This window comes from Branchiostoma floridae, unplaced genomic scaffold, assembly GCF_000003815.2.
Source record: "Branchiostoma floridae strain S238N-H82 unplaced genomic scaffold, Bfl_VNyyK Sc7u5tJ_1336, whole genome shotgun sequence".
In the NCBI taxonomy this organism is placed as follows: domain Eukaryota; kingdom Metazoa; phylum Chordata; class Leptocardii; order Amphioxiformes; family Branchiostomatidae; genus Branchiostoma; species Branchiostoma floridae.
In genome coordinates, this window is record NW_023365701.1 from 214,461 (window position 1) to 227,790 (window position 13,330).

Here is a 13,330-nt window from a genome sequence, read left to right on the forward strand (position 1 = left end):
TCCCCGCGTGGGGGCGAAACACCAGCCGCGGGTGTTAGCCCGACGGTCCCCGCCGTTACACCGCCCGCCCTCGCAGTCTTCGTCCCCGTAACAGTCCTGGCCCTGGGGAACATGGTGGGTGGAAACTATCAGTACGGATGCTACAATACGGTCTTATTTGATTGCAAAAGTTAGTCGTTGCTAAGAAGTGTTCTAGAATGCCATTGAAAATCGTGGAACGCCGTCGTCACATTGAGGTCGAACAACAGAACCTGGCGTGTTCTTAGAACGCAACGAACACATTTACCATGGTAACGCAGTTGTTCTCTGGTAAACAATCGGGCAACAAGTACTCGGAGGCAACCCATAACCCGCTCCTCGCTGGCGCTAACTGAACCGTTTGAGACGACTTGTGAACAGGTAGGATTGTTTTGCATTTCTATATGTGTGTGTGTATGTGTGTGTGTGTGTGTGTGTGTGTGTGTGTGTGTGTGTGTGTGTGTGTGTGTGTGTGGTTTATTTGGATCATCTTTCATGACAATAACAGTTTTGGGGACAATCACAATTTCTCACCATCTAAAAAGCAAAACTTACAAGAACGAATTTGTCCTGAAGGTCTGTGAAAACGTTTTGGAAATTCTCACGAAATAAGTGGAAAATTCAGGATCTTTTGATTTCACTTGTTGTCTAGCGTAGACAGAAACCTGCTTCCACCAGGCCTTTCTAAAGTTGTCCAGGAGATTCGGTCCACGAGAAGGGTAACGTTAACACCATTTGTAGAGGACAAATATTACTTAATGGTGACCAAACTCCCCTCAAATTATTATCCCTATAGCCTGCGTAGTTAGCCTGTTAGAGACTAGACAGACACTTACCAGGCACTGTCCCGTGGTAACTCCGGACTGGTCCGAGCAGTACTCGTACGGGGAACACTCTGCATCTCCACGGCACGGAGTACAGCTGCCGTACGGGTTACAGGCCTGAAAACAAACAAAACATTAATTACGTTGACAACCTGTGGCTTCTCCAACAACATCTAGGCTGTTAAATCGGTTTCTCGCCATTGCAGCGAACTTAAATCACCTGATTGAAAGGTTGTGTACCCGTCCTGAAGAAGCCCACCTTGAGTCAGAACTAACCAGTCCTAAAACATTAGCGAATCTCTCATAAACTAGATGTAATAAGATTATAAAGGTTGGTCATGCTGTCATTTTATGTGTATATGTGTGTATACGTGTGTATATGTGTGCGCTCGCAAATATCTAAGTGCAATCCTCTTTGAGGTCAAAGAAGGACGAGATTTCTTTTGTAGAAAAGTCTTTGAGAACTCAGCACATTCAAGAATGAAAAAAAAAAGATATAGCTCGATTTGACGTCGTAGAAATTAGAATGTGTGCTGGAGATAACTTCAGTAATATTCTAACACGCTAGGTGGCGTACCAGTTGTTGGTTTCCCGGGACAACAGGCTGCTTCTGTGAGTCGTCCAGCCGGCACACGAAACTCTCCACACACTGTTCCCCGTACCGGCAGTCGTCCTGCTGGCGACAGTACCGCTCCTAGGGGAAAAATAACATAATACCAGTAAGTTAATAAACAAAGATGAATAAACAAAGGTTCAAATTTCAAACAAAAAAACTTTATTGCAAGGGATGTGACTGTGGCTCAACTGGTAGCGATCTCCCTCACAAATAGGCTCATGTTTCCAGTTAGCTGGTAACAGGGAGACTCCGATTCAAATCCTAGGAAGGCATCTCGATTGGGGCTACATGGTCTTTCGGAAGGGTCCCGTGGCTCGGACATATTTCAGAGGAAGGGCTAACATCCCCTCCCTGTACATATGTACCATATAGCGGCTATTATGTATGATGACCTAATAAAACACACCATTTCTCAGCAATGTCTGTGGTAATAAAGTCATCTACCTATACTACCGCAATAGCTTCATCATCAATAGTTGATGACTTGTTTTTTTTAATATGGCGGTGGATACATACAGTTGTATGGCGTCATAATCAAGCACACTGTCCCTTTACCTTGCCATTGGCAGTGACGTTATCAACAATCTATCACAGCAGTAGCTAACGTCATCAATAAGGGGACGTTACAAGCTTACCAGTGAGTCCACGATGGCCTGACGGTTGACGGGTCTGCACGTGCCGTAACCTTTGACACAGCGGGCACCCGGCACCTGGCAGTCCGCGTCGGTCAGGCACTGGGGATACAAACAAACCAAGTTCTTATTCGAAATGCGATTAAATGAGTTTGATCGTCTCATACATACATGAAAAAAATTAAAGCAATATTTGACCATAAAATGATGTAGATACATGGTCATTCTAGAGTCAAAGCCGACAATGGTAACATCAATCTTGCTGATCTACAAAATGTAGTAGTATGTATACGTTTTGATCCCTCATTTATTACTTTTGAAAAAGGAAACAATGCATATGTACTTTATACTTGTTGTGAAATAAAGTTAACAAGTATTAGATTCTTGGTGCATACTGACATATACCATACGTCGACCAATGATAATATCATGACGACTGATAACCAGAAAATTAGTGAAGTAAGCATTTTTCTTATTAATGTTAAGGTAATGTTGAGTATAAAACTTATATGTACTAAATAAGACGATCACCCCGTACCTCTGCGGGGGGTCTGGGTGGCCAGGGGTTGCCGGTACCTCATTATCTCCAAGCAGATTCCTCCGTGGCAAGACAGTAACATAAGCTGGGGGAATCCACTTGGAGATTAGGTACCACACGCTCCCCGGTCCGTGTTTCTCTCCGGCACGAACACAGGCTCACTTATCACACACAAAACAAACAAACAAACAAACAAACCGTACCTCTGCGGGGGGTCTGGGTGGCCAGGGGTTACCGGTACCACACGCTCCCCGGTCCGTGTTTCTCTCGGGCACGAACACAGGCTCACTTATCACACACAAACAAACAAACAAACAAACAAACAAACCGTACATCCGCGGGCGGTCTGGGTGGCCAGGGGTTACCGGACACACAAGCTCCCGGGTCCGGTTTCTCTGGGGCACGAACACAGGCTCACTAATCACACACAAAACAAACAAACAAACAAACAAACCGTACCTCTGCGGGGGTCTGGTGGCCAGGGGATCCCGGTCCCACCACGCTTCCCCGTTCTGTGTTTCTCTCGGGCACGACTACAGGCTCGGACATGTCACACGTCACGTCACCGGGGCAGTCAGTGTCCGCGTAACAGTCTCGTCCCTGTAGTAACAAAGGGACGCAGATGTAACCACTCTAGGATCTCGTTCTATGACTTATTTCATTCTCTGTACTGTATGTCGCATGTAAGGGCTACGTCGCATTTCCAAACTGGCGCCCGGCTTTTGGAAACGAAAATAGAAATGTATACGTAAAAATATGCACAGATAATGCCCACTGCTATTTTCTTATTAAACGTCTTGTGTAGTTTGGTGTCCTTTATGATATTATACTTTTTCCTTTCTGAAGCTGCCCCGCCGGGCCCCGATTTGGAAATATGGCGTAGACCTAACAGGGTACATACATGCATGTGACCCGTGAATAGTTTCATCAGCTTTATAAGTGGCTGGAAAGCAAAGTTCTGGCCGAATCTGTTAGCAGCGACACCTAGCTGCAGTACGTGACAAAACCAGTCAGATTTGCTCTGAGGAAACCGAAACGTCGGTCCTAAATACAACACTTAGCTGTGTACGAACAACTTTGATCTCCACATGTCCATATGATATTCTAGAAATCCCACCATTTTTACAGAGGCTTCCAGTGTTAGCAAACAACTGTAAACAAGGCGCTTTCCCTGTTTTGACATAGTTCGATAAAGTTGCAGGAACAATTTAAGGAAAGGATCTTACCAAGCACTTTCCTTCCACCTGATTGGGCTGGATGGCGCAGTACTCGTGAGCCGGGCACTCCTCATAGGTCCGACAGGACTGCTGGCTACCAATCAGAGCGCTCTACGTGGCAAACATTTATTGGTTAGCAAAAGAACAAGGCAGTCGAGAACACCTTTCGATCATAACACACAAACAACGTCTTTGACGAATGTCATTATGACATGGATTGACAATCAAACGTAAATGCATGTTATAGAATAGCTTCCTTTGCCAAGAAGGTTATGTTTTCGGTTATACTATGATGGAGTGATTGCAGACATATGTATGCATAACTTAAAAAGCTGTCCATGGATCTTCGTGACATTTGGTGCGTGGGTAGGTGTCGGAAAGACAAAGGTCAAGATAAGAAATGGGCACCGTAGCTACTTCCTACGACGCTTCAGTGAAACTTGAGTTCTATCTTTCGAGCTCCACAAGATCATTTCGATATTATGGAAGCCGTTTGGAGAATAGAAGTAAATAAAGATGGACTCATTACTCTCAAGCAGAAGATCAGCTCTGCCTGTTTTTGACGTGTTTTTAGTCGTCTTTATCGGGCTTTCTATTTGGCGTCGCTGTTTTTTTTTGTGTCTTCCTGAAAACAGCACAATGTAGAAAGCCAGAGAAGACACCCAAAACGCAAAAAAAAAACAGCCACAGCCTAACCTTTGCTTGGAGAGTACGAACTTACCACAGCTGACGACAGGAACAGTAGAAGCACCACATGGACGCCAACTGTCCCGGCAAGACGACTCCAAGCCATGTCTCAACCACCTGTTGTTTTTATCTGAAAAATATAATCCAAGGAACAATTAGAGATATTCTATATCCATCTATATAGCTACAGATGAAGATAGCATCACACATCAATGGGATAGGTTTACTATTGCAGTACTATTGCAGCTCTTGCTGCAGAGTTTATCGATCGTAGAGTAGGTTGCAGATATGCCAAAAAGCATTTACTCAAGCAACTGGATATGATTTTGGAAACGGCTTCCAAAACCATATCCAGTTGCTTGAGTAACTGCTTTTTGGTATATCTTATCACCTGGATGTCTAATTTTCATCGACGTAGCATGCGGATAGTTGGAAATCTTTTGATCTTCGACTTGCTTTAACAAATATCAATAGCAAAGCTTGGGTCTGCTACGGTCAAGCCATGTATCATTGGACACAATTCCTGATGAATATTCCCCTTTCCAAGATATTTGGACCCCCCCCCCCAAATGACGATGTGCTAAACTTAACCCTTCAAATGCCAAGCCCTGATATCCGACACACACACATATTTTTCCTGTGTGCCGCGCCCAGATATATCCGGGATAGCGTATCCCCTCTGGTATCCCCCCGAAGTAGCAGCTTTGCGCGCGTGTAGCGCACGAACCCCAAAAGTTAGGGACTTGTTAGGGGACTTTTTTTAGGTCAGCGGCCAACCCTAGCGCTGATAGCATTTTATAGGGCTGAAACTCTGGCAGTTTAGGGGTTTTAAGAATCCGCTGCGAGCTCGAGGATTTCCACCGCTTAGGTGGGGCGAAATTTCGAGTGCCTCAAGGATTCATTTTAAGCCCTAGTCTAAGAAATGATACCCCGGCTTTAATAATTAAAGGTAGGGCTGAATCTAGTGTTACGTCAATTACATTGTTGCGTACAAGGGATTCTTTCCGGTTTAAGAAACGGATTTAGATAAGTATAAAGCGGTTACATTCATGATAATAGTATCTAATCGACTAGGAAATTTCGTTGAAGGTTAGACGTCCACGTTAGCAATTTCTAAAGACGAAATTAAAAACTTGATAAGAAACGGAGATTAGATCTGGAATTTTTGAGTGACACCCATCACTTTTCCTCCACTGCCAAAACAATAGTTACTACAACAACTATGTCATACAAGAGGGTTTCATCCGTAAAAATCAGCTTGATCGAGTTTCAAACCAACTTTTCGTATACTATTCCCTACGTTCCTATGACATGTTTTGGCTTAGAAATTACTTCCAGATGAGTTGGACTGGTCAATAGTTTCTATATATACAAGGTTTTTCTTTTGTCTTCGTTAAGAACCAACTAAGCCGGGATTGCATGGCTTACCTGAACCGGAACATTGATATGGCCACCACAATACAAGCCTATGTCGTGCAGGTATTTTGTTCAATGAAGGGGTTTTGCGGAAATGACAAGATAAACGCCGAATGGCCCCAGGTAGGGGTTATGCTGGAGCAGGTGGCTATACCTGGCAATTCCACACCTCACTTCAAACCTAGTCTCTACCAGACTCCCGACAGCTAGGCCGAATAGTAATAGGGGACTTTGGCCAAGTTAGGAATACAAGTCCAGTAGGAGTTAATTGGCCTAGCAGTAAACTCACCGGCCGGCTGAAATCCCTTGCCAACTTATTTCTACCCCTTTGGCCAAATTATTTTCTTTTTCATCCAGCTGACACGTTTGCTTGGAGACTACTTCAAACCAGCTCAAAAGAACACTACAACATGTACGTGAATATGTATCCCACTTCTGTGCGGAAATTGTGCGACCAAACGCGGTGCTTCGGTCTCTTTGCTCGTTTCGCTCATCAAAACGAAACAATTAGCTTCCCGTGAGTTGCGCTGTTAAACCCCGAGTGCTCTCCCACAAATCCCTGGAGTTATCCCTCAAAATCTCGTAAGAGATACCGCGAAATCCTGCGGGACTTTGAAGCATGTCCCGAAGTCTGTTCTGAACCTGCATCATTCAGGAAGAGACTTACATATATACCACTTCCAAAGAATACTCCGATACTGAATACTTCCCTAGCTTTATATATACATAATGAAAGTCTTACGAAAAACTGAAGACGTCAAATTTGGAGGTTAGGCCTACGTCACATTTCAAAAGCGGGGCCCGACCGGGCAGCTTTCGGTAAAAGTATGATATAAAAGACACCAAACTACACAAGACGTAAAAAGGAGAGTTGTGGGCATCTTTTGTGTTTATTTCCAAGTATAACTTTTTATTTTTTTGTTTCCTATAAGAATAGCCCGGCTGGGCCCTGGTTTGGAAATGCCTCTCACCCCTGTTGTCCATTAGTGTTCATAATTTAGTTGCTCCATCCAGGGAATAAAACATATGGATATATCACTTATTTCATTAAAATGTACGAAGTGTTTCCATCAACAAGTGACGGACGAATCCCCAAATGCCCCATCTCCCTTTCCCAAAGGGCCTTGCTAATATTAATCAACACAGGGCCACAACATCGGATGACGTAGAACTGATGGACGTAATAAATAATGCGCAGAGTTGTTTCCCCTCCCCTGTGTCGTTAATGGTTAAGTTGGTGGTATGTGACTATCTGTGTCTTCTGTTGCTATTTTCCCTTCGTTTTATCGTTTTTTTTGGTGTGATATCAAAAGCCTCATGTTGCTACTTTGATGTTATAGTACGAAAAAGGGCATCGTCCAATGTACAGAATGTAATAAGTATCTGAATCGTCATAGTAGAACTCGGAAAAGATAAGGGAAATTGGTGACCAAGAAATTCAAGGTGTTTGGCCCAGAAGCCAGAGTCCCTGGGTTCAAATCCTGGTATGCTACCGATTTTGTGTTCTTTGGAAAGGCAATTCACACAACCTTCCTCGCTCCACCTAGGTGTACGAAAGGGTATCTGACTTCGGTTGGGGTGGCAAAAGCCGGTGGAAGGAGAGGGATGGGCTCCATCCTCCAATACTGTGACCTAGAGATAGTGACAACCCACTGCCCCTATGTCCTCGAAAAGGGTATGGGACTACGTACATATGCTTGGATATATCACCGACCATATGTTGCCTTGTTCTCGAAAACTCGAATGCTTCGGGCTACACTGTGTCGGGTTAGCTATTGATGTCCGCATTAGGTTGATGGGCCAACTTAATTATCCGCATGAAATTAACTAAAACAATGTACCCTATGGCGAACTGAATATTTTCTGAGAATTGAATTTCATCCAAAATGTTCGGTAGTAGCTATCTAAGTATTAATATCAGCATCATTTTGATAGGACAACTTAATTATCCGAACGAAATTAAATAAAACTATGTACCCTTTGGCGAACTGAATATTTTCTGAGAATCGTCTTTCGCCCAAAATGATCGAAGCTGGCTATCTATAGGCTGGGAGGGAATTTAGGAATTGTTTAACACCTGGTAGTTGTTTTGGAAACAATGAGAATATAAGGCTATATATAAGCAAGCCTAGGGCTAGGATGTTATGGAGTGCAAACGGTGTGAAACATTACAATGAGAAAGGCGCTTACTACAATTGTTGTCGCACCTTTAAAAATACATTATGATCATTACTAAAGCCACCCACGAGTTTTTTTGTCACAATCACCTGTAAAAACACTTGACTTTCGTATCTTTTGTATACCACGGGTTTGTTAGTTGATTGTTTGCGAAGAAAAACACAAACAGGTGAAAAACACAGGAATGATTATAAACCAGATCTGTTGCCCCACCCTTTGATAGACAGGTTGTTGGAATTGTGAATGATTGGACATAATGAGACAGGTATCCCCCCGGGCTACGGTACGGGCATTAGGAAGTCATATACGTGCTTAGGACGCAAATGTGTCAGACGCAATTAGCTAAAACCTCTGTCAAGTGTAGAGGAACTAAGTCACGTAGAGGACACCAAATCGTTTGCAAGCTATTTCTGGTTCTTCGATAGTTTGTCACGTTCTTTATTGGCTTAAGAATCTGGACATTGCCCCGTATTTATATATAGACTTTAGACACCAAGTCTCACGTGAAAGAATAGAAAACTGCGTGGTTTTGCAATGTACGTTCTGTAACAGGCGTCTCTTACAGGACCGCACAAACCGCAAACATAGACAGGGAATAGTTTAAGCCTCCCTGAAATGTGTAAAGTCTTTTGCAAGAATAATTATGAACAATTCAACCAGGATTATGGATGGGCAAATCTGTCAAAACAATAAGACGGATTGTTGGTCAGGAGTGTAAGGGCACATGTTTGGGAGGTGTTGTCATATTTGGGTCAAACTTCTCCGGCAAACAAGTGTTCCTATTTGGCTAAATTCTCCTACATGTATTTCCCAGCCAATACAGTCTGGTGAAGACTAATTGTGTGCCCATGTAGTCACAGACTGCTTGTTCAGGAATTCACCTCACACACGCCAAGGAGTTCAGCAGGTAATCTGAGAGGACAGGACTTCTTTTGATTGACAGACAGGTGTGAGGGGGCAACCGTTGTCTAACACCTGTGTCCTGCCTGGGGACGAGACAATGCCAAATATGGCAGGTGGTTGAAGAAATGAGATCTCGTTCTTTTTTCTTGATTTAACAAGAACACCTTCTACAACTTAGGGCATCTGAGACTTTGAAAGATAATTAGAAACAAGACTTGGTCTTTAACTTTAAGGATTTGGGCTGCTTTTATTTGGAGATTTGGAGTACGAGTCACTTTACCTAATGATTGCGTCCGGCAGGTGGCACTGAAGAAGGTCCCACGAGATTTCCGTTTGATGTTGCCGATACTTCAGCTCATAGAAAAAACTTGAATTTTCTCATGGAGATCTTCCCCGAACGTCATGGTAGTCTAACAGTTTAAACAAATTGTGCACGCAGATATCTGTTGCTGCATATAAACTTTGCTAAAATCTATCAGTAAAATTATGAAAACCAAACTACATTGTATTTAGTTTTCTTTCATGTTTGGTTCGCCAATTCCATACCTGGATTGGACCATATGACTTAGATGACAACGATCTTTCTCCATATCTTAAAAGATCCATTCCATCCCAATTTGGTCTTCACCAACATCACCTCCTTTGAAATTCATGGGCTCAAACATGTACAATATTAAACACCTATTCACAACTAATGCGATGTATACAATTTTGATAGTGCGAAAGAAAAACTTAACAAGATAGCATCTGTACGAGGAATTGTTGTTCCTACTCTGTGATAAGGTTTCCAAGGAAGCTTTAAGGCAACCAAAAGCAACTCGTTTTACATCATAATGGGATTATTATCGTTTTAACATACATATTAAGTGCTAGGTGTGGTCTGAGTGAGGCATGCCTACAAGTCATACAAAATTCATGTTGATTACTCCCATGGTAATAAAGTTATCTCAGGAGTGAATTTAGTTTTTACCTAAGTTGTGTTTCTCATTGTAAATTTAGCTTATGATCAGGACAACGGTATTTCTACATATCGCAAGAGTTATTTCCATCCTAATTCTTCACTTTACTGTACACTTTCGTAAAGCTATGACGAATATTCTATATCTAACCGTATATTCAGAACAAAGGGCCCGTGTGGTGGACAAGGGACAGGTAAGCAGTAAGCTATTTTTCTATGGAAGCCCTAAGCCTTAGGCTACCAAAAGCAACCGCTTGAATCAGAATTGGGACAGCATTATCGTTTTAACATACACACTAAGTGATAGGTGTGGTTGTAAAGAATGCATGCAAGTCATTAAAATTTATGTTGATGACTCCCGTGGCACTAAAGGCATCTCAGGAGTGAATGGGTGAGCATACTCGCGATCACACCTTCCCCAACATATATCTAACACGATCGCCACACCATGAAAGGGGATCATATAAATATATATATAAATATAATGTTTTATGAACCTACAAATACCTCAACACATCAATAGATTTGTTCCCATATACGTGTGGAACAGGTAGTTTCCGATAAGAACGTACGCGTGGTGTGATGTAATCTACAAGCAGATATAAGATCCGACTGATATTCGGTGTTTTGTATTTCTTGGGGGTTTTGCATAACATCTAGTATTATTTTTTAGAATTGTATGTTAAACATAATTCTAGGATATCAATGTTGCAAAAAGATAACGAGCCGCACACTCGCATCTGTTCGGAGATTAATGAGTTTGGCAACATTGTACAGGTGATTATCATTAGATGATGGAATAAGCGATTGGGAATTATCGGTTCAAAGGAGATGTTACATATCCTTTTAACATAGATACTGCTCTTAGGTGTGGCTCTCACTGAAGCATACATACTAGTCATGAAAATGCATGCTGATTAGTCCCATGGTAATAGAGGCATCTGATCAGTGAATGGGTGAAGATGATCACACCTTCTTCCAAACAAATCTAACACGATCGCTACACCAAGAAAGGGGATGCTATAAATATGTATGAGGTTTTATGAACCTACAAATACCTGAACACATCAACAGATTTGTTCCTTTATACATGTTGAACAGGTGGTTTCTGGTAAGAACCTGGTGTGATGTAATCTACAAGCAGATATGGGGATCCTACTGATGTTTGCCGTTTTACTTGTCGTTGTGATTTTGCCACATGCATGCAGTACTATTTTCTACCATTGTAATTTTCAACGGTTTGTCTTCAATGATCAAAACATTACAAATACTGGCTTGAAACAACTGGATATCAGTTGGATATAAGTGCGATGAGCAACATTATATCAGTGACTATATTGCTTATAAATGTGGGATACAGTACTTGCAGCTAGGGAAATCATGGCTTGGAAGGAAACGTCACATATTGTGTGACCTTAGCTACAACCTCTGACCTGTACTAGTGACCTCTTATGCATGAGAACTAACTAGCCTTTGAGGCCACTTTTTGCAAGGAGGTTGAAAATCATAGAAATAAAGGACTTGCTTTTTGGTGGTTACTCACTCTTAAATGTTTTCCCAATTACATTAAGAAAAAGTCATCTTATACTTTGCTGTAATTTTAGTTCTCTGAGCCCAAATCTAAGATGGCCGTCTAAAGTATGTGAAAGAAATGTGTGTACTGTTGTCCTTTGTTGTGCAACAACACGTAACGTTATGTGAAAACAAATCAGTTGCTTCAGTCACCCTCGAGTTACCTGTTCCTAAATCCATACTTTATCAACTTGTTGGAAATTCTACATCTATTTAGAATAAGAAAAACGTACTAATAGTGAATAAAATTGACTTGCGAACGACTCAAGTTTCTACCCCGTCTGTCTGAAAGCACAATTGAATCTAAATGACCTTCTGTGACCTACTTATGTGGACAGTCAAAGCCTGTGACCTCGTTTGCTGTAGAATTGATATTTTATAGGGTCTTTAGTGATTGAAAGAGTTCTTTGACAATTGCCTGGCGTCACTAATGTCCTCGTTTCGGACGTAAAACCACTCACAGGTGACATAATGCCCTGGCCTTTTACTCACCTTTGTAGTCATGACAGTTAATGCCGAGAATAAAAAAATGGTTTGTGTAGATCACGATATACAAGTAACGTTTTCGTAGAATATAGCGTATCTTTTCATGAATATTCGATGTAGACTATATCCGAGTTATGTATTGAATTTGATATTTTCCTCATATTTATGTACCACTACCAACACAGAATAGTCCACTTGCTGCACATACGTTTGCATATTCTACTGCTAAGTATATGTAACGGATATTACTTTTCTATGTTTTTATTTATAAACTGAGCTTCACTTAGAATCTTCGTATGTGCGACGAAACGCTTGATTCCCCATAATGCTCTGCGCTAATACACACCCAGAGTAGTTATGACTGCCAAGGACGCTCGAGGACACAACAAGCTCTTAGATTTGTTTCGCTGATAAACAAGCAAATACTTTGTTCTCGAAACACATTGTGCTTTTCTCTCATTTGAATATATTCATGCTATCAATTGGGATTTTCTTCATATATTCAGAAACGCTCCTATATATCTTAAGTTTGCATATTTATAATTTAAAAAAAAAAACAGCCTTGTGAGGTAGATAGTCTTCTTCTAATTCTACAAACCTTAAGGTCTTTAGGAATGGGAGTCTCTATGACGATTTTCTGTATGACGAGGTGACAGTGTCAAAGATGATAGATTGGGATTTTGCTAATTGTGACTATCAACGCAAAGATCAGTCATGCAATCTCACACGTGCTGTTCTCTCATTCTCCCTGATTCGGTAATTGTGTTTAGGCAGCCTTGAGTTATAAATACTCACATGTCACCTCACGATTTGCCACAGGCGTCTAGGACGCACAAAACGTACATAAACAAGCCTGGACGCCAGACGTTTTTAGAGCCTGGAAGGACCAGCTCCTTGGCTATAGGAACACAGAATTTCTTTTGCTACAGCCCTCCCCCTGAGTTAGCGATGGGAGCCAACTTTGGTAGCCTTCTCCGCCAGGGCGGGCAGATAATTTGTTCGGCAGCCAAGGCAGTCAAACAGGGAGACTTGAATGATGACTCCCTAAACGACTTCTCCCCGGTGTGCTTATCAAAAGTCCTCCGAAAGACCTGCCTTGACTGCCGAACAGATTCTCTACCGGCCCTGGCTAAAGTCCGGTTTCCAGGGTAAGCCCTCTTTGGCTCGAACAGGTATATCTTTTAGGGCGGTAGTATAGTCTGGCCAGAACATTACAGTACCAGACATCATTGTTCTAAAGATATCTCCCATAGACGCCAGGTTGTGATAAATGTCCCGATAGGCA

General features: G+C 42.1%; 1 protein-coding gene across 1 annotated transcript in view; it reads right to left on the reverse strand.

The window, feature by feature from the left end:
- Positions 1-2,963, reverse strand: part of LOC118407378 — a 3,713-nt gene extending 750 nt beyond the window's left edge. Inside the window, exons 1-5 of the mRNA XM_035807846.1 lie at positions 2,832-2,963; positions 2,094-2,192; positions 1,420-1,536; positions 855-959; positions 45-102 (exon numbers count right to left, since the gene is read on the reverse strand). Of these exons, the coding sequence (XP_035663739.1) occupies positions 45-102; positions 855-959; positions 1,420-1,536; positions 2,094-2,192; positions 2,832-2,963 (511 nt within the window). The remainder of the gene's footprint in view (positions 1-44; positions 103-854; positions 960-1,419; positions 1,537-2,093; positions 2,193-2,831) is intronic.
- Between the last annotated feature and the right edge of the window lie 10,367 nt (positions 2,964-13,330).